Here is a 21896-nt window from a genome sequence, read left to right on the forward strand (position 1 = left end):
TGAATGCTGCTGCTGGTGTTCATGTGTTGCGTGATCCTCCTAGCTTGGTGTTAGACTTGCATGGTGGCCTCACCGTATTAGGAGATGTAGGTAAAAAAAAAAATAAAAAGGCGATTTACTTTCTTTTATTTGGATAAATTATTACAACAGCGAGAAATAAAATTTCTATAATGTAAAAAATAATTTATTATGCTTTTAAAATTAAAAAATAGAGATTTTCAAATAATGAGAGTATATGAATATTTTAATATAATTAATTCTCACCTAAAATTAAGGGAATATGAATGAAAATTACCAGAATAACAAATGGACTCCGATTATTGATACAGAATGGCGAATCTGGCCCAATATGGGCACCAACGTACATCGGGTTGACCCGACCGATGTTTCTTCATTGCCCGAACTGTAAAACCATAACTATAAAGAATCCGAAATCGAAATAAAGGTCCCCCCTCTGCCTCTCTCTGTAAAGGAAGCTTTCAAGTCCAAAGTCCCTCCTCGGCTCCTCCCTCGCTCCAATACATTCATCTCCTTCTCTCTGCAAAGCCTCTCCCTTCCCACACCTTCAGCGGTTCGAGGATCCCATCAATCTCTCAGCTAACCCTCTCTCTTCTCGTTTTCTCTATCTCCATATCCCTACATATATCTCTGTGTCTCCATTTTTGCCAATTGCAATGCTTTAGAAACAGAGCAGCCTTCTGGTGGTTCTTGTTATGGACTATGAACTTTCAGATAGTAGTGGTACGTTTTCTAGTTCCTTTTTCTTCTCTGTTTCATCGTTTGTTCGTTTTTGCATTGTGTACGCTGTAAAAGATATCTGTTTTATTGAATTTGTTGTGATAGTGGGAATTGGTTTTGAGGGTTAGGGTTTTGCTGGATTTTATTTAATTGGGCATTCTTGTTGTTGGGGGTGTTGGTGACTGGACTGGGTGTTTCTGTCTTGAATGGACTTTCTTGAAAGATACTAGGGTTCTGGGTTTCGAAAAGTAAATATAGAACTGTCATCTGGAGTTTTAAGTTTGGATATTGAGTGAGATTGATTTGTGAAATCTAATTAGCGTAGAACTTGTTCTGGCCTTCTGTTTTTTTTTTTGTTCACTTTCTGCTGTTTTTATAGTATGGTAACCTTTTGCTTATGATACTTAGTGCTGCTTTGAAATGTTTTGAATTGCTATCATGGCTTTTTGTGCACATGGATACTGGTTTATTAAAGAGGCAAAGAAAAAAGGTTAGCTTGAATTGAAGTTCTTAATTATATTGTTATCTTACATGACCTGAAGCTTCTGCAATTTTTAAAATTTTTTACCCGATCGGTTTTAAACGTGTTAATATTGGACAAGAGAAAAAGAGAAAGAGGAAATGAAGTCCCTTTTAGGTTTGCATAGTTGTCACTTATCTATCCAAAATGGATTATCTTCTTTTGAACTTTGCAGGCTCAATATGTTGCCAGGATTTGTTGGTCATGGTAAAAGTTGGGTTGGAACTTTGAAATATAATGAGCAAATTGTTGCATAGTAAATGAATGCGAATAAAATTTGGAGGAGTCTAGTTCTGCATAAGAAAAAATAAGCCTGGGGGAAAATTGAAGTGGAAGTTAGAAAATGTGAACAGTTGATATCAAAACCTGTAAAAAGGGTGAGATTCAACTGTATCTGTTTTACTACAGGTTAGAAGCCAAAAATTCAAATCTGGCTGGTGTTAATGTTCTATGAATGCCTTTATATATTCATTTATTTCTTTTTCAGTGAAGGAAAATTTTCCTAATGAAAAAAGAAGGTAATAGTTACAGAAAGAAGCATACAGCATCCTCTTCAAATTTCAGATCTGAAAAGAAAAAGGAAAATGTCAACATCATGAAATTAATTGTATTTTAAGATTCTTTTTTATTCGAGCATTATTTATTAGCATATTCTTATACATTTTTGCACTGTGTAAATTGTCTAAAGTTCAAACTTTCAGCAATTGTTTACTATAGTGTTGAAGAAAAAAAATCTGTTCAATGAATTCTGTTTGATTCTTTAAATATTTGGAAGTTATAACATGATGAAATGTACACATACTGAGATTATGCTTAATTATTTTGCAATTGCAATTATTAAAGAAGCGATTACAAATGGAAGCAATTGGAGATTTAAAGATGCATGAAATTTAAATCGACTCAATCCATGAATCCATGCTTAATTTAGCCCTTATTTGGAAATAAAGTTTATGAGGACCTAAAGAAAGTGTTTATAACCTCATAAACGTCTTTGTATTTGCACATGTGCAAAGATATTATATGAAGCTTAGCATGTAATTACAATCTTAAAATTATGGATATGTGATGGCTATTTTTTTTTTATCTTTTTAATTAAAGTACTAATAACATCATGACCCCGATGTTCCCAAACTGCAGGTACTGATGATGATCTACCTCCACATCAAAATACAATTGCGAAGGGAGAACGGTTTTTAGGAAACGGAAGATCTGCTGTTGGTTGTGCCGCATATTCTAGAATGTACACTGACATGGAGGCTCAAATTCATCACCTTGAGCAAGAAGCTTACAGTGCTGTATTGCGTGCTTTTAAGGCTCAGTCTGATGCCATTTCTTGGGTATCTACTTTCTCTTTGCACATCTCTGCATACTTGAATTCTCCACCTTTATGTTCATATTTAAACTATGTTACTTGGACTTGTATACAAGTGTCGGAAATGGGTGACTATCTTTATGTCTGGTTTGTCAATTTTCTAAATGGAAAATACAGGAATGTTGATCTAAGTTTAGACAAGAATGCTTGGATACGTTATGTTATATAGAATAAACTAGAATAAAAATATAAAATTATATAGTAATAATTATAGTCTAAAATAGATGATCAGATACAACCAAATATATCATCCAAAATACAACTAAATAACTAATTTTTTAAAATACACTCTTCATTTTGAGAAAAAAGAATGTTTTATTAACTATGCATGAATATGTCAATCAAGTGTTTGAGTGCATGAATATGTGTTGGACACATATTCCATATCATATCCCACAAAGTGTTGTATCAACACGGTTACGACATGGAAAAATGAAGAGTGTGAATATCAGAGTGCTTAAATGCTCTTTCATGTCCTTTTTCAGGAGAAGGAGGGTTTAATAACAGAACTTAGGAAGGAGCTCAGAGTATCAGATGATCAACACAGAGAGCTTCTGACCAAAGTTAATGGGGATGAGATCATCAGAAGGATCAGGTTTGAATGCTCTGCAAAGCAGCTGAAATAGTTAAATTTGGGAATTATTAGTCAGTATGAAATGGCTTATATGTCGGAAACACTAACAGGGAGTGGAGACAGACAGGTGGCCACCAAGCTGCAAGGAGCAGTGCATCACAACCAGTTCATAATGTTGTACCCAGTCCTAGTGTTTCAGGCTCCCGTAAAAAACAGAAGACATCCCAATCGGTATATTTTCTTGTGTTTATGCAGTGTCAGACTTTATCATCTTTATATCAGTAGATCTATCCATTGGTTTCTCTCTGGCCTTGGCTTTATAACCTGTCTGCAGCTGTCCTAAACTATTGCATGGAGCTGAGAATTGAAGTGCGACTGACAGCCTAGTTCAGAATGTTGATTGTTTTGAATAGAAGTGTAAAGTTAAGTTTCAGCTTGACCTCAATTTGGGTTCCTTTTTGTCCACTTTCTTCAGCAGGGATCAATGCCTGGTCTACCCTCTATGAAGTATACGCATTACCCTTCTAGTGTTCCTGCTGGAAATCATTATGTTAACCGTAGTTCTTCTGGAGCCCTTGCTGCAAATGAACATACTGAAGCAGCAACTTCTGATCCATTAATTGGAAGGAAAGTGTGGACAAGATGGCCAGAGGACAACAGCTTTTATGAGGCCGTCATAACTGATTACAACCCCGCTGAGGTATGTATAAAAAAGGCATACATCATAGTCATTTGCAAGGCCCATCTGAGAATGAGGCATCTAGTCTTAAGGATTCTTACATACAAAAGAAAATTTTGGCATGTGCTTGCTGCGCATGGCATGGATGAGGTCTTATTTTCTGGATCTGTGAAAGTCTCCACTTTTGAGACAATAGTTTTTGTAACTGTTAAATTTTATTTTAACAATTTGCCCGAGATTTTTTAAGTGTGGCTGCTGAGCCCCCCAGCTTAAAGTGTGTTAATCAAGACCCTATACTTCCCAATTTGAGAGTATCAAGTACCTTTTTGCCAGACTTTAAAATGTGTAATATGTGTTTTGGAATTCTTGTCTGACCGAGGTACAATTGTAACTTAATTATATATAAAATATCCTTTTTAATTTTTTTTAGTAATATGTTATGGATTTCTTAAAAAATTCTGCAGCCATTGCCATGGCATAACCAAATATACACGATCCATTATGATGATCACCCTGTGAGCATTTTGCCTACTCCTCAATCCTAGAACTTGCATGCATGATTTCTGAACTGTAGACAAAGTGTACATATAAGGAGAAAATTATACTCTTACTGTTTGTTTCTAATGGCCACAAATCACATCTAGTTTTTTAAAGGAGATGGCCTGTTTAGTGTCAGTAAATGCAGTGAAGCCATAAAATATGATGACTTGATAATGAAGCCATGAAATTTGCTGACTTGATAGTGAAGCCATTGGTAGTGGTGTATATGTTGTAGAGGAGGGAATCAGAGTTGGAACTTGGAAGTGTGTTGTCAAGGGAGGATCACTAGGGGGATTGTAAATTAGTGTGATGTCTCATGGATTGAGAGGGTCATTGTCCTGCATGACAGTTGGGGGTTGCATATGGTGGTTAGGGATGTTCTAAAGAGGTAGTGCCACATTGTGTTAATGATTTTGGATGAGATTGTCTTTAGTTTCATGGAGATTCATGAGATAGATGAAAGAGAAGAAGAATTGGAGTGAAAGTGAGAAATAGAGAGGGAGGGGGGTGTCTCCAAGTGACTTCTGGAATTTTGTTATGTCTGATTTATAAATGGATAAATCATAGTTGCCAGATTGAGCTAGCCCCTTTGGCTGCATGACCCAGATAGCGTGTATTCACTTGCTGTTTCCATCTCACATCACTTGGGCATGTGATCCAGGTTGCCAAATCAAGTGATCCCATTCACTTGACACAAAATCAAAGAGAAAGTGGACATGAGGAGAAGAAGCTTAAGAATTTGAAGAGCTGTAACTGAAATTGTACATTTGTTCTGAGCTTTTCTTGTCAGCAGTGGAGGTTCATAATTCGTCAAGATTGGCTCTCCTGCTGTTGTTACGACAATGCAGTGGTATAGGGAATAGTGCATGCCGTCCCTACAGTAGGAAGACAAGGAAATGTAGCTAGCAGACAAGAAGAGGTAGAAGGTTTGAGAAATGACCCATTTGAGAGGAGAAGAAAGTGGTGGAAATCTCAGAAGGAATCACCACTCGAACTCTTTTTGCCCCTTTATATGTGAAAATGTGAAGAAAGGGGAACGAAGTATATTAGTCTTAATGATAGACAAAGAGAAGAAACAACCAAGAGAAAGATTTTGAGTAAGTTGAAATAAAAGGGTATGAAGAAGATAGGGTTAAAACAGATGTGTTAGAAAGGGAAATTTGGTTGGCTTCAGTGCAATTAAAGTTGTACAGCCCATTAAGAGATTAGAAGCTTAATGCCAACTGACTGAGCGCCCAATTACCCTTTATATAATCAAGGATCATTTTATGCCTTTATTCCCATACCATGTTCTAGATAACTATGGGATAAATTGTGCAATTTTAAAATCTTCAATTTTGATTAACCCTTTTTTCAATTTTTTTAATTCTTTGATGTTGCATCAAATACCTGATGCTCTCAAATCTAAAAGTGCAAAGCCTTCTCTGAAAGTTGAAGGATTCAAATGCCAAAAGCTGGCAAAGTTCAGGAGCTTTATTTTTGGCACCACAAAGTAAAATGTTTCAGGAGCTTATATTTAGGTTTTCTTACATTTCCAGTGTAATTAGTACCATCTTTGTTGTCTTAGGGTCATGGTTTGTTTTAGTAAAGGTGCTACCTAATTATATTTTATCTGCTTCTATCTTTGTCACTCTATCCCTCCCTGTTATTCTTCCTGGTATTGTTAACATGTAACCCTATTTTCAATCTTTTCTCTTTCTTGAATTATGGATTATAATTTGATCTTGGTCACCTGATTGTATTAATTTACAGGGCCGACATGCTCTAGTCTACGATATAAATACAGCTAATGAGACATGGGAATGGGTAAATCTCAAAGAGGTAATTTTTTGGTATTTTGCATGAGCTGAAACTCATTTTGCTTCCATATTCAGTAGTTTTTTCTTTTATGCTGAACCATTTTGCAAGCTTGTCGTAGGCTCGATGGATTTAACGAATCTTATCTAGGTGGTAAGGTTATTTTCAGATGCCTGCAAAATGTCCACAAAACTTAATTTCCCTTGTATTATTAGAACTTGAGAGCTGTGAGGTTGGTCATGGAAGGAGGCATAACAGAGGTTGGTTAGGACCCATGTAGTCTTGTGATTGAACAAATTGGACTGTTACAAATTATATGCAATTTGAAGGAATGCTGACTTCTATTGTTTGTTATCAGTTTGAGAGACAAGATGCTTAAATTTGTTTTCCAGATTCATTATCTCACCATTAGGCTCTATTGAAGCATGAATATTAGTTTTAATAGTCTTGCCATAGGCCATATCATGTTGGGCTGAATCTAAATGAGCATTACTTTATTTTTAGTTAAGTTGAGAAATTGTTAAAGCACAGCTATTATGCACTGACACTCTGATTTCATGGCAAAATATGATATCTTGATTCAGATAATCTCTTCTTACTGCAAAATTGTGACTCCAATGTTGAGCTTTGCTCTGTAAGGACAAATGATAAAGGAAAATCGTATTATGATCCTGTGGACTATGCCTAGACAAATTTATAATAATAGGGGATGATGAGCACAGTTAATCATTACCGTCCATATCGATCAATAAAGTGGACAATTCAGAAATGTAGCAGGATGTTATGCGCTCTGTAAGAGAAGATAATAGGCTTTTCTTTTGAAATTTGTTTTTAATTCTGATAATTTCAGCATTATATTTTCAATTTTTTCTCCTAGAAATTTGCTATATGCTGATATGTTGTACATTGATCCCGCTGGGACATTGAACATGAACAACTTTGGTCAATATTTGCTTTGGGAAGTAAATACGCTGATCTGATAGGAATGATAAAATGATTGCATGATATTGGGATGACAAAAGAAACTAATTTGAAAAAACAAAATTGAAAACCTTAAATACCAAGTTAGAATACATTGTGGAATTTAGCTGACAAAATGAAAGTATCACTCAGTGATAGGTTTTAGGCAGGTGATTGATGCATGGTAGAGGTTATAAGCTAAAGATTTAGCAGTAAATAGCTATGTAAGCATTATTTGTTACTTCCAAAAATTTAGTCTTTTGTAGTGCAAATGAGTGGTTAAGATGCTTAAATTACATCAACATGATACAGAGTCACTTTTTATCAACAGTATGCTTTTGGAAGCAAATTGGACTCAAGTCAAGTTACTGGATTAGATTCTCTGGGCATGACAATTGTTGTATGTGCAAGATTCTGTTTCTTTTAGCCTGCCCTGTTCTCTTAGCCACTTGCTCTATGTGCTACACCTAGTTTGAGTAATAACCTTTTAAGTTTTAACTACACCTAGTTTGTTTGAGTAAAAACTTTTTAAGGTTTAACTTTGTTGCTTCTGTTAGTTTGCTTTGTCTGTATAAGGCTCCAGTCTGTTTCTTTCTTTCCCCGGTGAGATCTTTTTAAAGAGGAAAATGTTTGTGTCCTTATCTTTTCAGATACCTCCAGAGGATATCCAATGGGAAGGTGTGGACCCAGGAATTTCTCTTCGTGGTGCCCATAGTGGGCCGGGCCATGGAATCAAGAAATCCATGAGCCATGTTGGTTATCCTAGCGGTGGAAGAGGGAGAGGAGGATCCATAAAGGGAGAATCCAGGAGAGAATTTCTGCCAACACAGAATGGTTTTACAAAGAAAGTTTCTGATGACATTGAATTATTCAACACAGAGACGTTGGTTCAGGAGGTATGTATGGTAACATGGCATCTTTTTCATTTGACATGTCAGCTTCTTCACTTTTTTGGTTCAAATTCATGTTACAGGTGGAGAAGGTTTTTGCTTTGAATCATCCTGATCCCCATGAACTTGAGAAGGCAAAAAGGATGCTGAAAGTAAGACCATTTATACATTGTTCTGTGTGTCTACCGTCTCTCCTTACTGCTTGTGAGTTGTTGCTAAGTGCACAACTTTTTGCATGATGCAGGAGCATGAACAGGCACTTGTCGAGGCAATTGCAAGGCTTGCAGATGCATCTGATGGTGAAAGTGGTAATGAATATATGCATGCATGAGATAGATCTGAATCTGGTTGTCTTGGAGATGACAATTGCCTCTGTACTCACCCTGTGCTGAAAATAGTTTGTTACTCTTTTTTATTAACCAAAATTTTGTTCATCCTCTTAACTTGTTGAATTCTCGGATCATTATTTTTTAATTATTATAATGGAAGTTTGAGGGACTAGTTTCAATTTTGTCAGCATCCAGGTGCTTGAGAAACAAGTTTAGGGTCATAGATAAAAGACCAATAAGGGGAAATTTCCAAATTGTAGAGAATAATTATATTGGCTGTCAGAAAGATACCTGCATATCCAGTCAGCATTGTATTGTTTGATGATTTGGTTATGTGAATCTCTTAAATTCCTTCCTTTTACCTCCCTTTGCGCTCCATATCAGGTGAACACCAATTCTTGCATGGCCAGGCAATGGATGGGGATAGAGGTTGAGAAAAAGAATTTGGCAGAAAATTTCAATGACGATCAAAGGAAGGGTGCATGGTTCTTGAACTGTTAATTTAGTGATAAAATTTCATCAACCAGGCAAGATTGTGTGACATTGTTTTCCGTACCTGGTTGGATTTGTACCTTTGATCTATTCAATAGAAAATTTCCATGCTTGTAACACAAACATGGCCCAACTTTTTGTGCACACCCTTTAGAAAAATAGCCACTTTGTTTTTACCTTGAAGGGAGAAGCGGTGACTTTGTAGACAGTGATATTTTCAGATTTAGTTGAGCAAATTGTTTCATTCATAGGTTTGGACCATATTGTAAAATTATGCATTGGCATCTAATGAAATGAAATTTAAAGATTTGATTCTTGATGTTATAATTGCTTCTTATTCTTCTGGGTTTTATCTTCTGTGATCAAGCTCTTCTGGGTTGATCCTTGATTTGCATCAGATATTACAAGTCAGTACGCTAAATGGTTTATCTGAACCTATTCCTTCCTGAAGACAATGAAACCATCTTTTCATTTTCGTTGAGCATTGCAGATTGAGGAGAATCATCAAGTTTTTTACCTAGCTATTGTTTACAGATTAGTTCATACGAGTATTTTGGTCAGCTAGGAATGCTAATCTCTACCATCACAGACAAGTGGGAAATTCAGGCTGCTCATTGCTTCAATGGTGCAACAAAGCCCACAATTAGGTCTACCATCCGAGCTTCATAAGCAGGACCCTCGACTTCAAAGTGGCCGACTCCTACGATAAGATGGGCTTGAACACGGCCACAAGCAGACATCAGCTTCTTCTCCAACTGTTGTAAACTTGTAAACTCATCCTTTGTGCCCATTATGAATAATTTTGGTTTTCTTGATCGTAAAATTGCTTTATAGTGTCTCCCGAACAAAACAGAGGCTGCCAATCCAAATGGGTAACCAATACTCACATACCCAATCACTTCCTCCACCTGATCAACGACAGAACCAGCAATGGGAGCTCCTACAGCCAACAAAACGAACCTTCTCAGTCAGAAAGAAGGCAAAACAATAAGAGAAAATTACTATTTGCTAGTTAAGATCGGTTTTGAAAAATATATAAAATATTACATATTAAAAAATTTATTAATTAATCATTTCATTTAATATATTATTAAAAAAAGTTTAAAACATCGTTATTCTAAATGATCCAATTAATAGAACAACTAAAATTAATGAAAACATTAATTAATAGATTTTTTAAAATCTGGATAACAATTTAATGTAGATCCATGATATAAAGAATAAATTGTAAATTGTTTTACTAATAATGTTAATAAATGTAAATTTGCACCGGAAGAATCCAAATAGTTGAGCATGCCAGTGTTAATGGGATTTATGAACAAGAGGCATACCTGCAGAGGAACCCACCAACAAAATCTTTTTAGCAGGCAAGTTCTGTGAGACCCATCTGCAAACAGCAATAACATCTTGGATTTCAGGCAAGCCAGTGAGCGAACACCTGCCTGTAGATCTTCCAACACCTCTCATATCAAAGGTTATGGCAAGGAAGCCTTTGATGGCTAATCTCAATGCCATTCCCTGCATGAGTCCTTGGCATCCACCCAGCTTCGAGTACGGATGCACCAGCACTATTGCAGTGCCTGAGCTGCCGTTTTTGGTCGCTTCTTGGGGTGGCTTGAAAATTCTTCCTTGGAGACACACTCCATCTGTGGTCGAGACCATGCATGATTCCATTGCTTTAACAAAGAAACTTAAAAAAACTCGGGGACTAATCAATAAACACTAAATGGAGTTTGGGTGCTTAAGGTTAATAGAGATTGAAATTGTTTTGGTGGCGAAAGAAATGATAACTTTTTTTCATAAATAACCATGAAAATTTTATTTTTAGGAGATAAGCAGTTTCATTAGCAGTTTTTTTTTCTTATAATAGTATTAATACTGTTGTTATTACTGTTATTATATATTTCAGTGGAGTTTATACCAAATCATTTTGACAAGGATACTAACTTAAAAGGATCTAAAATAGGAAAACACTCTCATTCAACAGGAAACTAATTAAATCCTATTTGGAGACTCAACTTCATTCCCACGTATATGTAGAGGGAATCAGAGTAGGGGGATTGTAAATTAGTGTGATGTCTCATGGATGGAGAGGGTCATTGTCCTGCATGACAGTTGGGGGTGGCATATGGTGGTTAAGGATGTTCTAAAGAGGTAGCGCCACTTCGTGTTAATGATTTTGTATGAGATTGTCTTTAGTTTTTTGGAGATTCATGAGATAGATGAAAGAGTAGGAGAATTGGAGTGAAAGTGAGAAATAGAGAGGGAGAGGGGTGTCTCTAAGTGACTTCTGGAACTTTGTTATGTCTGATTTTGTTGGGAATTGGAGCATAGAATAGATAACTAAATACTGAAATTAGATATTTAAAACCAGCAATGAACTGAAAAAAATAGAGCAACTTATTACATCTCTAATTCTCTTATTCTCTTACTGAGAGATAATGATTCATTGATTATATAACCAAAACGAAACTGATTACACATATTACAAGAGATATTAGCAATTCACACAAGTAAAATAAAAAAAATATAGTTAAGGTATAGTGAGTTGTACTGCAATCAGCTACCTAACCTTTACATTATTACATCTACAATAAGAAGTAAATTTTAAACAAAACATTAACTAAGACTTAACCAACCTAAGCATCTAGGAAAAGTCTCATCAGTCAGCACTTATCCTTGAGATTTTTCTTTGATACTCCATGCTTCTTCCTTAGTTTTTGGACAATGCCTTTATAAGTATATCAACAAGTTGTTTATCAGACTTGCAATACAATAGCTTGATCTCTGAATTCTTCTCTGCTTCTCTTATGAAATGAAATTTCACCTTGATGTGCTTAGTTCTCCCATGCTGAACAAAATTATTTGCAGTGGCAATGGCTGATTTATTATCACACCATATAACAGTAGACTTGCATTGCTCAATTCCCAAATCCTGTAGTAGTTTCCTAAGCCAAATTGATTGACTTGCAACACCAGCAACTGAAATATATTCAGCAGTAGATTAAGCAACCACCTCTTGCTTCCTTGAATTTCACGAGAAAGGATTTGAACCAAGGAAAAAAACATAGCCCTCCCGAAATGCTCTTTGAATCATCAATATTTCCAGCCCAATCACTGTCCAAATAACCTTCAAGTTTGACAGTTTTTCCTCTTTGAAACCACAATCAAATTCAACAGTACCCTTCAAGTATCTTAGCACTCTCTTACCCGCAGCAAAATGTAATTGGTTACGAGAGTGCATGAATCTAGATAATAAACTTGCTGAATACATTAAATCAGGTCTAGAAGCAATCAAATATAGTAAACTACCAACCAAACTTCTATACAGTGAAGCATCTACTAGTTCAGCTCTATCATCCTTGCTAAGATTCTCATTCACAATAAGCGGAACAACCACAGACTTGCAATGATCCAAATTAAACTTTCAGCATTTCAAGAGCGTATTTCCTTTTTAGACACAAAGATACTATTAGCACCTTGCTCAATTTTCAATTCAAGAAAATAGCTCATAATTTTCAAATCTGACATTTCAAATTCAAATTATATTCTCAGCTTAAAATCATCCCATAATTGAGAATTTTCACCAGTCACCAATATATCATCAACATAAAGTGACATAATCAACTGAGATTTATCTCCAACATTGTTCACATATAAGGTTGGCTCATTCTTACTCCTCTTGAATTCATTTTGGATCAAATGTGAGTCAATCCTTGCATACCAAGCTCTTGGAGCTTGTTTCATACCATAAAAAGGCTTCTTAAGCTCGTACACTTTGTCTTCTCGTCCCTCTATTTCAAATCCTTCAAGTTGCTGCACATAAATATCCTTATTCAGTAAACCATTCAAGAATTTAGATTTGATATCCAAGTAAAATCTTGTCATCAATTTTGGGCTGCTAAAGACAACAACAATCTGATAGTGTCATGCCTACCATTGGAGCAAAAATATCTCCATAATCAACCCCTAGTTGCTGAGCATAACCCTTCATAACAAGCCAAGCTTTGTACTTGAAGATAGAGCCATTAGGATTTACTTTAACTCTGTAAACCCATTTCACACCAATTGCATTTCTGTCCTTTGATTTGGAAGTCAATTTTCAAGTTCCATTTCTCATTTGTTTCAATTTCTTCTTTCATGGCATGCTGCCATTCTTTAACTAGAGAAGCTTCTTCATAACAGCTTGGTTCTACTATTGCCACATTACACCTCTCATAAATCTCATAAAGAGACTTGAATTTAGGAGCGCGTGCTTCATTATCGAAATTATACTTTTTTGCAGATTTTGAATTAGAATTAGACTCATTTTATATTCTAAATCAGAATTAGACTCTTTTTGAGATTCTAAATCTCTATTACTAGAATTTCCATAAATAACTTTTAGCTGCAGAGAATTTGCTACTCTAATAATATGCTATTTCTCAAAATCTCAATAGGCTCCTTCATCAAACTTTTTATCTATACTAATAACCACTTTTTTTTTTTGTTTTCACATTGTAGATCTTATAGCCTTTTGATGAAGTTGCATAACCCAAAAAAATACTCAAATCAACTTTATCACCCAACTTCACCCTTTTGACATCAGGAATAAGCATGTAACAAACTGGTCCAAAGACCATCAAGTGACTTGCAGAAGGCTTTGATCCAAACCATGCTTCAATTGGAGTTTTCCCTTCCACTGCTATTCAACAAATACACAACTATATAAATAGCTTCAGCCCACAGCATCTTTGGTAACTCTTTCTCTTTCAACATACATCTAGTCATCTCAACAACTATTATATTTTTCCTCTCAGAAACTCCATTCTGTTGAGGTGAATAAGGAACTAAAAGTTGATGTTGAATACCAGTATCTTCATAGATTTTGTCAAATTCCTTTGAGGTATACTCTTTACCATTATCAGTCCTCAAAGTCTTAAGAACATAACCACTCTACTTTTCAACTACAGTTTTAAATTTCTTAAACACATTGAAAACTTTACTCTTATTGTTCAGAAAATACACCCAAGTCATTCTAGTCAAGTCATCTATAAACAAGATAAAATATTTATTTTGGCTCAAGGATGGCACACTCATAGGCTCACACACATCAGTATATACAATCTCTAATTTTTTAGTAGTCCTCCTAACTTGATGCTTAGGAAAAGAGTATTTATGCAATTTTTCAAATTGACAACTAGATCACATCTCATCACATATAGAAACAACATGCATGCCTATAATCATATCATGAAATTGCATAAACTTCAAAGAACTCAAGTTATAGTGTCCATATATTTTATGCTACAATCAAGACCCATCTATAATATCTTTACATGTAGATTCAGTAGCATCACAAGACATTCAAGGAAAGCTATTACCAATCATTCTAACCTCCACGATTCAGAGTAATTTGAGTCATAAATATGGCATGAAAAGTCTTTGAAAGATAAAGAATATCCTTTTTTTATCATTTGAGCATCATTCGAGCAACACACAATAAATTCTCATCTAGATTAGGAATGTAGAGAACATCAGAAATATTTTTGGTACCTTTCTTTTTTTTTTTTTGTATAGCAACGGTGCCCTTACCAACAGTCTGAACTATCTCTCCATTTTCTATCTTCACAGTAGCTTTTACTAATTTGTCTATGGAGACAAACAAGATTTCATCTCGAGCCATGTGATTTGTACAACCACTATCAATGAACCAATTGAGGTTATCAGCAACTCTATATGACTGAAAAGCCAGAACAAATGATCTTCCTGGTGCTTAGGTTGATCATTGATGAAATTAGGCTACTGACTCTGCTGTTAGTTTTGAGCTTTGCGTCTGACTAATCTTTAGAAATATGACAATATTTCTTGCAGTAATGGCATTGCACAGGTTTTATACCATTTTTCTGCCAGCAATCCTTCTCCAAATGATTTGTTTTTCTACAGGTTGGATAAGGTGGAAATTTACCCTTTTTTGCAGCACTACTTCCACTTTCATATTGCTTGCCTTGCTTTCCTTTTTTAGATTCCAGCACTTGTTTTCCTTTCTGTTTTGCAACAAATGCCTCCTCAGAAGCATCTTCTTGTCTAAAAAAATCTCCTTTGTTCAGTAGCTTGCAAAGAATTTATGAACTTAGGCAGAGTGATCTTGCTAAGATCTTTAGAGTTCTCCAAAGATGGATTTTAGACTTAAATCTTTCAGGCAGGCTCACAAGATCCTTCTCCACAACTTTTTTATCTGATAAATCTTCACCCAAAAACCTGATTTTGTTGATCACAACCATCAATCTATCTGTATACTCCTTCACAGTTTCATATTCTTTCATTTTTAGAACCTTAAACTCTCTTCTCAAGTTGAGAACAGTCATTTGCCTTGAGTTTTCACTTTCTTAGGACTCCTCCTTGAGTCTGTCCAAAGCTTATTTTGCAGATTCACAAGCCATAATTCTTGTGAAAATCACATCAGAGACAGAAGCATGAAGACATGACAAAGTTTGAATCCCTTAGCACACTCTTCACTATGAGCCTTAATCTGAGTATTGATTATCTCTCAAGGGAGCCGGTTCTCTACCAGTTTCAGTCACCTCCCACATATCAAAACTTTTGAGATAAACCTTCATCTTTCCAGTCTAGATCGTGTAGCCTTTTTCAGAAAATAAAGGTGGTGAAGAAGCAGAATACCCACTAGAAACCATCATTCTCTACTCTAGTATTTTAAAGTTTTTTAATGAAAGGGTTGTTACTTGTTTTTTCTCTTTTACAGGCCCTTAAAGAGCATAAGGGATTTTGATATCATTGTTGAGAATTGGAGCAGAGAATAGATTATTAAATATTGAAATTAGATATTTAAAATTAAAAATAGATATATAAAATGAGTAGCGAACTGAGAAAAAATAAAGCAACTCAAAATGTCTCTAACTATCTCATTCTTTTAATGAGAGACGATAATTCATTGATTATAAGCTAATTATACAAATTACAAGAGAAATTAACAATTCTTACAAATAAAGTAAGAAAAAATAGTTAAGTTACGGTGAGTTGTCCTATAATTGGCTACGTAACTTTTTGCATCATTACAATTACTATAAAAAATAAACTTTAAATGAAACTGATTTAAGCAACCTAGATATCTGCAAAAAAGTCTCATCAGTCAATAGATTAGATTGAGCTAGCCCCTTTGGCTTCATGACCCAGATAGCGTGTATTCACTTGCTGTTTCCATCTCACATCACTTGGGCATGTGATCCAGGTTGCAAATCAAGTGATCCCATTCGCTTGGCACAAAATCAAAGAGGAAGTGGACATGAGGAGAAGAAGCTTAAGAATTTGAAGAGCTGTAACTGAAATTGTACATTTGTTATTCTTCCTGTCATTGTTAACGTGTAACCCTATTTTCAATCTTTTCTCTTTCTTGAATTATGGATTGTAATTTGATCTTCGCCACCTGATTGTATTAATTTACAGGGCCGACATGCTCTAGTCTACCATATAAATACAGCTAATGAGACATGGGAATGTAATTTTATGATATTTTGCATGAGCTGAAACTCATTTTACTTCCATGTTCATAGTTTTTTCTTTTATTCTGCAACCATTTTGGAAGCTTGTTCACAGGCAAAATGGATATAACGAATCTTATCTAGATGGTAAGGTTATTTTCAGATGCCTGCAAAATGTCCACAGAACTTAATTTCCCTTGTACTATTAGAACTTGAGAGCTGTGAGGTTGGCCATGGAAGGAGGCACAACTGAGGTTGGTTGGGGCCTCATGTAGTCTTGTGATTGAACAAATTGGACTGTTACAAATTATTTACAATTTCAAGGAATGCTGACTTCTATTGTTTGTTATCAGTTTGAGAGACAAGATGCTTAAATTTGTTTTTCAGATTCATGATCTCACCATTAGGCTCTATTGAAGCATGAATATTAGTTTTAATAGTCTTGCCATAGGCCATATTGTGTTGGGCTGAATCTAAATGAGCATTACTTTATTTTTATCTAAGTTGAGCAATTGTTAAAGCACACCTATTATGCACTGACACTCTGATTTCATGGCAAGATACGATATTTTGATTCAGATAATCTCTTCTTACTGCAAAATTGTGAGTCCAGTGTTGAGCTTTGCTTTGTAAGGACAAATGATAAAGGAAAATCATTTAATCATCCTGTGGAGTATGCCTAGTCAAATTTATAATAATAGGGGATGATGAGCACAATTAATCATTACTGTTCATATCGATCAATAAAGTGGACAATTCAGAAATGTAGCAGGATGTTATGTGATCTGTGAGAGGAAATAATAGGCTTTTCTTTTGAACTTTGCATTTAATTCTGATGATTGCAGCATTATATTTTCAATTTTTCTCCTAGAAATCTGTTAGATGCAGATATGTTGTACACTGATCCTGTTGGGACATTGAACATGAACAACTTTGTTCAAGCTTTGGTTTGGGAAATAAATACTCTGATCCGATGGGGACGATAAAATGATTGCATGATATTGGGATGACAAAAAAAAATTTTGAAAACCTTAACTACCAAATTAGAAGATATTGTGAAATTGAGCTGACAAATAGGAAGTATTACTCAGTGATAGGTTTCAGGCAGGTGATTAATGCATGGTAGAGGTTTATAAGCTAAGGATTCAGCAGTAAATATATAGGCATGATTTGTTACTTCCAAAGATTGTCTTTTGTAGTGTAAATCAGTGGTTTTTTCCCCTTTCCCTTTCTAACTCTGTCAGATGGAGGGAGAGGAGGGAATTGTGACTACTAGGAGGTTAAGGCTTAAATCATATCAACATTATACAGAGCCACTTTTTATCAACAGTATGCTTTTGGAAGCAAATTGTCCTCAAGCCAAGTTACTGGATTAGATTTTCTGGGCATGATAATTGTTGTACGTGCAAGTACTATTTCTTTTAGCCTGCCCTATTCTCTTACCTACTTGCTCCATGTACTGCACTTAGTTTGAGTAATAACCTTTAACTTTGTTGCTTCTGTTAGTTTGCTTTGTCTGTGTAAGGCTCCCTTACTGTTTCTTTCTTTCTTTCCCAGGTGAGATCTTTGTAAAGAGGAAAATGTTTGTATCCTTATCTTTTCAGATACCTCCAGAGGATATCCAATGGGAAGGTGTGGACCCAGGAATTTCTCTTCCGAGGTGCCCATGGTGGGCCAGGCCATGGAATCAAGAAATCCATGAGCCATGTTGGTTATCCTAGTGGTGGAAGAGGGAGAGGAGGATCCATAAAGGGAGAATCCAGGAGAGACTTTCTGCCAACGCAGAATGCTTTTACAAAGAAAGTTTCTGATGACATTGAATTATTCAACACGGAGACATTAGTTCAGGAGGTATGTATGATAGCACGACATCTTTTTCATTTGGCATGTCAGTTTCTTCATTTTTCTTGGTGCAAATTCATGTTACAGGTGGAGAAGGTTTTTGCTTTGAATCATCCTGATCCCCATGAACTTGAGAAGGCAAAAAGGATGCTGAAAGTAAGACATGCATACATTGTTCTATGTGTCTACCCGTCTTTCCTTGCTGCTTGTGAGTTTACTAAATGGACAACTTTTTGCACAATAAAGGAGCATGAACAGGCACTTGTCGAGGCAATTGAAGGCTTGCAGATGCATCTGATGGTGAAAGTGGTAATGAATATATGCATGCATGAGATAGATCTGAATCAGGTTGTCTTGGAGATGACAATTGCCTCTGTACTCAACCTGTGCTGAAAAAATAGTCTGTTATTCTTTTCATTAACCAAAGTGTTGTTCATCCTCTTAACTTGTTGAATTCTTGGATCATTATTTTTTAATTATTATAATGGAAATTTGAGGGACTATTTTCAAATTTGTCAGCACCCAGGTGCTTGGGAAACAGGTTTAGGGTCATAGATAATAGACCAATGAGGAGAAAATTTCCAAGTTGTAGAGAATAATTGTATTGGCTGTCTGAAAGATACCCTGCATGTCCAGTCGGCATTATATTGTTTGATGATTTTGGTTATGTGAATCTCTTTAAATTCCTTCCTTTTACCTACCTTTGCGCTCCATATCAGGTGACTTCCAATTCTTGCATGGCCAAGCAATGGATGGGGATAGAGGTTGAGAGAAAGAATTTGGCAGAAAATTTCAATGATGATCAAAGGAAGGGCTCATGGTTGAACTGTTAATTTAGTGATCAAATTTCATCAACCAGGCAAGATTGTGTGACATTGTTTTCCATACCTGGTTGGATTTGTACCTCTGATCTATTCAATAGAGAATTTCCATACTTGTAACACAAACATGGCCTAACTTTTTATGCACACTCCTTAGGAAAATAGCCACTTGGTTTTTACCTTCAAGGTAGAAGCGGTGACTTTGTAGACAGTGATATTTTCAAATTTAGTTGAGCAAATTGAAAATTGTTTCATTCATAGGTGTCGACCATATTGTAAAATTATGCATTGGCATCTAATGAAATGAAATTTAAAGATTTGATTTTTGATGTTACAATGGTTGCTTATTCTTCTGGGTTGATCCTTGATTGTATCAAATATTACAAATCAGTAGGCTAAATGGTTTGTCTGAATCTATGCCTACCTAAAGACCATGAAACCATCTTTTTCATTTTCGTTGAGCATTGCAGATTGAGAAGAACCAAGAAGTTTTTTGACCTAGCCATTGTTCACAGATTAGTTCATACGAGTATTTTGGTCATTATGAATGCTAATCTCTATCATCACAAACAAGTGCTGGGAAATCAAGCTGCTCATTGCATCAATGGTGCAACAAAACCCATAATTAGATCTGCCATCCGAGCATCATAAGCAGGACCCTCGACTTCAAAGTGGCCGACTCCTACAATAAGATGGGCTTGAACAAGACCACAAGCAGACATCAGCTTCTTCTCCAACTGTTGTAAACTTGTGAACTCATCCTTGGTGCCCATTATGAATAATTTTGGTTTTCTTGATCGTAAAATTGCTTTATGGTGTCTCCCAAACAGAACAGAGGCTGCCAATCCAAATGGGTAACCAATACTCACGTACCCAATCACTTCCTCCAGCTGATCAACTGCTGAACCAGCAATCGGAGCTCCTACAGCCAACAAAACGAACCTTCTTAGCCAGAAAGCAGGCAAAATAATAAGGGCAAATTACTATTTGATTCCGCGTGTTGAAATTCATTAGTTATTCTATGGTAAATAAATTAAAAATAAATTAAAATATCGATGATATTTTCAAAAATTTATTAATTAATTAAGTATTTTAAAAAAATAAAATTTAAATAGTAAAATAATGAATTAACTAATGATTTTTTTCAAATTACAAAACTAATCAATAAATTTTTAAAATGTTTTAATATATTTTTTAAAATTAAAAAATCAATTAATAAGTTTTCACAAAATATAAAACTAAATAATAAATTTTTTTAATAATAATAGTAATAAATGTAAATTTACACCGGAAGAGTCCAAATTGTCCACCATGCCAGAGTGAATGAGATTTATGAACAAGAGGCATACCTGCAGAGGAACCCACCAACAAAATCTTTTTAGCAGGCAAGTTCTGGGAGACCCATTTGCAAACAGCAATAACATCTTGGATTTCAGGCAAGCCTGTTAGCGAACACTTGCCTGTAGATCTTCCAACACCTCTCATATCAAAGGTTATGGCAAGGAAACCTTTGATGGCTAGTCTCAATGCCATTCCCTGCATGAGTCCCTGGCATCCACCCAGCTTCGAGTACGGATGCACCAACACAATTGCAGTGCCTGAGCTGCCTTTTTTGGTGGTTTCTCGCGATGGCTTGAAAATTCTTCCTTGGAGACACACCCCATCTGTGGTGGAGACCATGCATGATTCCATTGCTTTAACAAAGAAACTTTAAAAAACTCCGCCACTAATCAATAAACACTAAATCTCGTAGTAATCAAAATGTAAAAGTTCAGGTGCTTAAGGCTAGTAGAGATTGAAATTGTTTTGATGGCGAAAAGAAATGATAACTTTTTTTCATAAATAACTATGAAAATTTTATTTTTAGGAGATAAGCAGTTTCATTTGCAGTTTTTTTTTTATAATATTATTAATACTGTTGTTATTACTGTTATTATTTATTCCAGTGGAGTTTATACCAAACCATTTTGACAAGGATACTAACTTGAAAGGATCTAAAATAGGAAAACACTGACATTCAACAGGAAACTAATTAAATCCCATTTGGAGACTCAACTTCATTCCCACGTATAGAATCTATTTCTTAAAATTGTTGGGAATTAAATTTTTCCTTTTTTCTTTGAGAAGAGAAAATTAAAATTTTTGATAAGAAATTGTTATGATCCTCAACGTCCGGGTAGTTATTTTGTTCTTGCATGAATGATTCGTTAACTTATGGGTTAATTACAATTTTTTTAACATATTAAAATGTATTTTGGTCCCTAATTATTTGAAAAATTACAATTTTGTGTACTATTAAGATTTTGTAATGTAATAATTTAAGGACTAAAGTATAAATAAAATTTAAAATTTTAGAATTCAATTAATTAAATTAGCCTATTTTAAAAGGTTAAAAGGCTGTAATACAATTTGATAATAGCATTTTTTTTAATAAGAATTAAGGCATGTATTTGGTCAGGAAGCAATGGGCTTCTTTGGCAGAATGACCCTTCTAATGCAAAGGAAATGGAAGATTGCTGGTCTGGGAGAAAGAATAGAGCAAACCGGCAGGGATGCTTCAACTCTTACCTAAATTCCACCCGTACAAGGTAAAGCTAAAATGCAATCTTGAAATTTCTTCCATTTTCTAAATCCATAGTTTGTATCTTTGTTTTTTTGGACTATGTAATGCAAATTCGTCCATTTATTATATATGTTTTGGTTATTCATACACAAATTTCAATATCATACATTAATATATTGAGGATTTTGTAAAGAAGTCCTTTCAAATGATTTGCAAAGCATCTATGGAAAAGTATCATTTCGCCATCTAAAGATGATGCTCTTTTAAGTAATCTAGAGGATATTCAACATGTATCCTCTTA

The 21896-nt window shown here is 35.1% G+C and overlaps 3 protein-coding genes across 7 annotated transcripts; 1 reads left to right on the top strand and 2 right to left on the bottom strand.

The window, feature by feature from the left end:
• The first annotated feature begins 435 nt into the window (after positions 1-435).
• On the top strand, positions 436-19059 carry LOC110620993 (protein EMSY-LIKE 1). Of its 5 annotated transcripts, none has more exons than XM_043958713.1 (10): positions 436-741; positions 2396-2595; positions 3116-3225; positions 3315-3435; positions 3680-3904; positions 6176-6244; positions 7831-8076; positions 8154-8222; positions 18458-18520; positions 18931-19059. In XM_043958713.1, exons 1-10 carry the CDS (start codon positions 714-716, stop codon positions 19042-19044), a joined length of 1245 nt encoding a protein of 414 aa, XP_043814648.1. In that variant the 5' UTR covers positions 436-713; the 3' UTR covers positions 19045-19059. The 5 variants fall into 5 exon arrangements, 4 of the variants coding, with proteins under 4 accessions (XP_043814648.1, XP_043814649.1, XP_021620667.1 ...); XM_043958714.1 differs by having other exon boundaries at positions 3683-3904; XR_002488888.2 differs by lacking the exons at positions 18458-18520; positions 18931-19059 and adding exons at positions 8315-8467; positions 8784-8925 and having other exon boundaries at positions 437-741.
• On the bottom strand, positions 9503-10565 carry LOC110620554. Its single transcript, XM_021764343.2, has 2 exons — positions 10223-10565; positions 9503-9831 (listed from the first exon to the last, which is right to left on the bottom strand). The coding sequence occupies exons 1-2, from the start codon at positions 10563-10565 to the stop codon at positions 9503-9505; spliced, it is 672 nt and encodes a 223-aa protein (XP_021620035.1).
• On the bottom strand, positions 19041-21811 carry LOC110620692. The gene is made up of 2 exons (XM_021764513.2): positions 20382-21811; positions 19041-19954 (listed from the first exon to the last, which is right to left on the bottom strand). The coding sequence occupies exons 1-2, from the start codon at positions 20722-20724 to the stop codon at positions 19626-19628; spliced, it is 672 nt and encodes a 223-aa protein (XP_021620205.1). The 5' UTR covers positions 20725-21811; the 3' UTR covers positions 19041-19625.
• Positions 21812-21896: the final 85 nt, after the last annotated feature.

The sequence above is a fragment of the Manihot esculenta genome, chromosome 8 (genome assembly GCF_001659605.2).
Source record: "Manihot esculenta cultivar AM560-2 chromosome 8, M.esculenta_v8, whole genome shotgun sequence".
Classification (NCBI taxonomy): domain Eukaryota; kingdom Viridiplantae; phylum Streptophyta; class Magnoliopsida; order Malpighiales; family Euphorbiaceae; genus Manihot; species Manihot esculenta.

Excerpts from the sequence above, each read along its gene's own strand:
- LOC110620993 (XM_043958713.1), top strand. The coding sequence starts at position 714 with ATGGACTATGAACTTTCAGATAGTAGTG. Across the intron at positions 2,596-3,115 it reads AGTCTGATGCCATTTCTTGG|GAGAAGGAGGGTTTAATAAC; the intron begins GTATCTACTTTC and ends GTCCTTTTTCAG. Across the intron at positions 8,077-8,153 it reads CAGAGACGTTGGTTCAGGAG|GTGGAGAAGGTTTTTGCTTT; the intron begins GTATGTATGGTA and ends TTCATGTTACAG.
- LOC110620554 (XM_021764343.2), bottom strand. The coding sequence starts at position 10,565 with ATGGAATCATGCATGGTCTCGACCACAGATGGAGTGTGTCTCCAAGGA. Across the intron at positions 9,832-10,222 it reads GTTGGTGGGTTCCTCTGCAG|GAGCTCCCATTGCTGGTTCT; the intron begins GTATGCCTCTTG and ends TGTTGGCTGTAG.
- LOC110620692 (XM_021764513.2), bottom strand. The coding sequence starts at position 20,724 with ATGGAATCATGCATGGTCTCCACCACAGATGGGGTGTGTCTCCAAGGA. Across the intron at positions 19,955-20,381 it reads GTTGGTGGGTTCCTCTGCAG|GAGCTCCGATTGCTGGTTCA; the intron begins GTATGCCTCTTG and ends TGTTGGCTGTAG.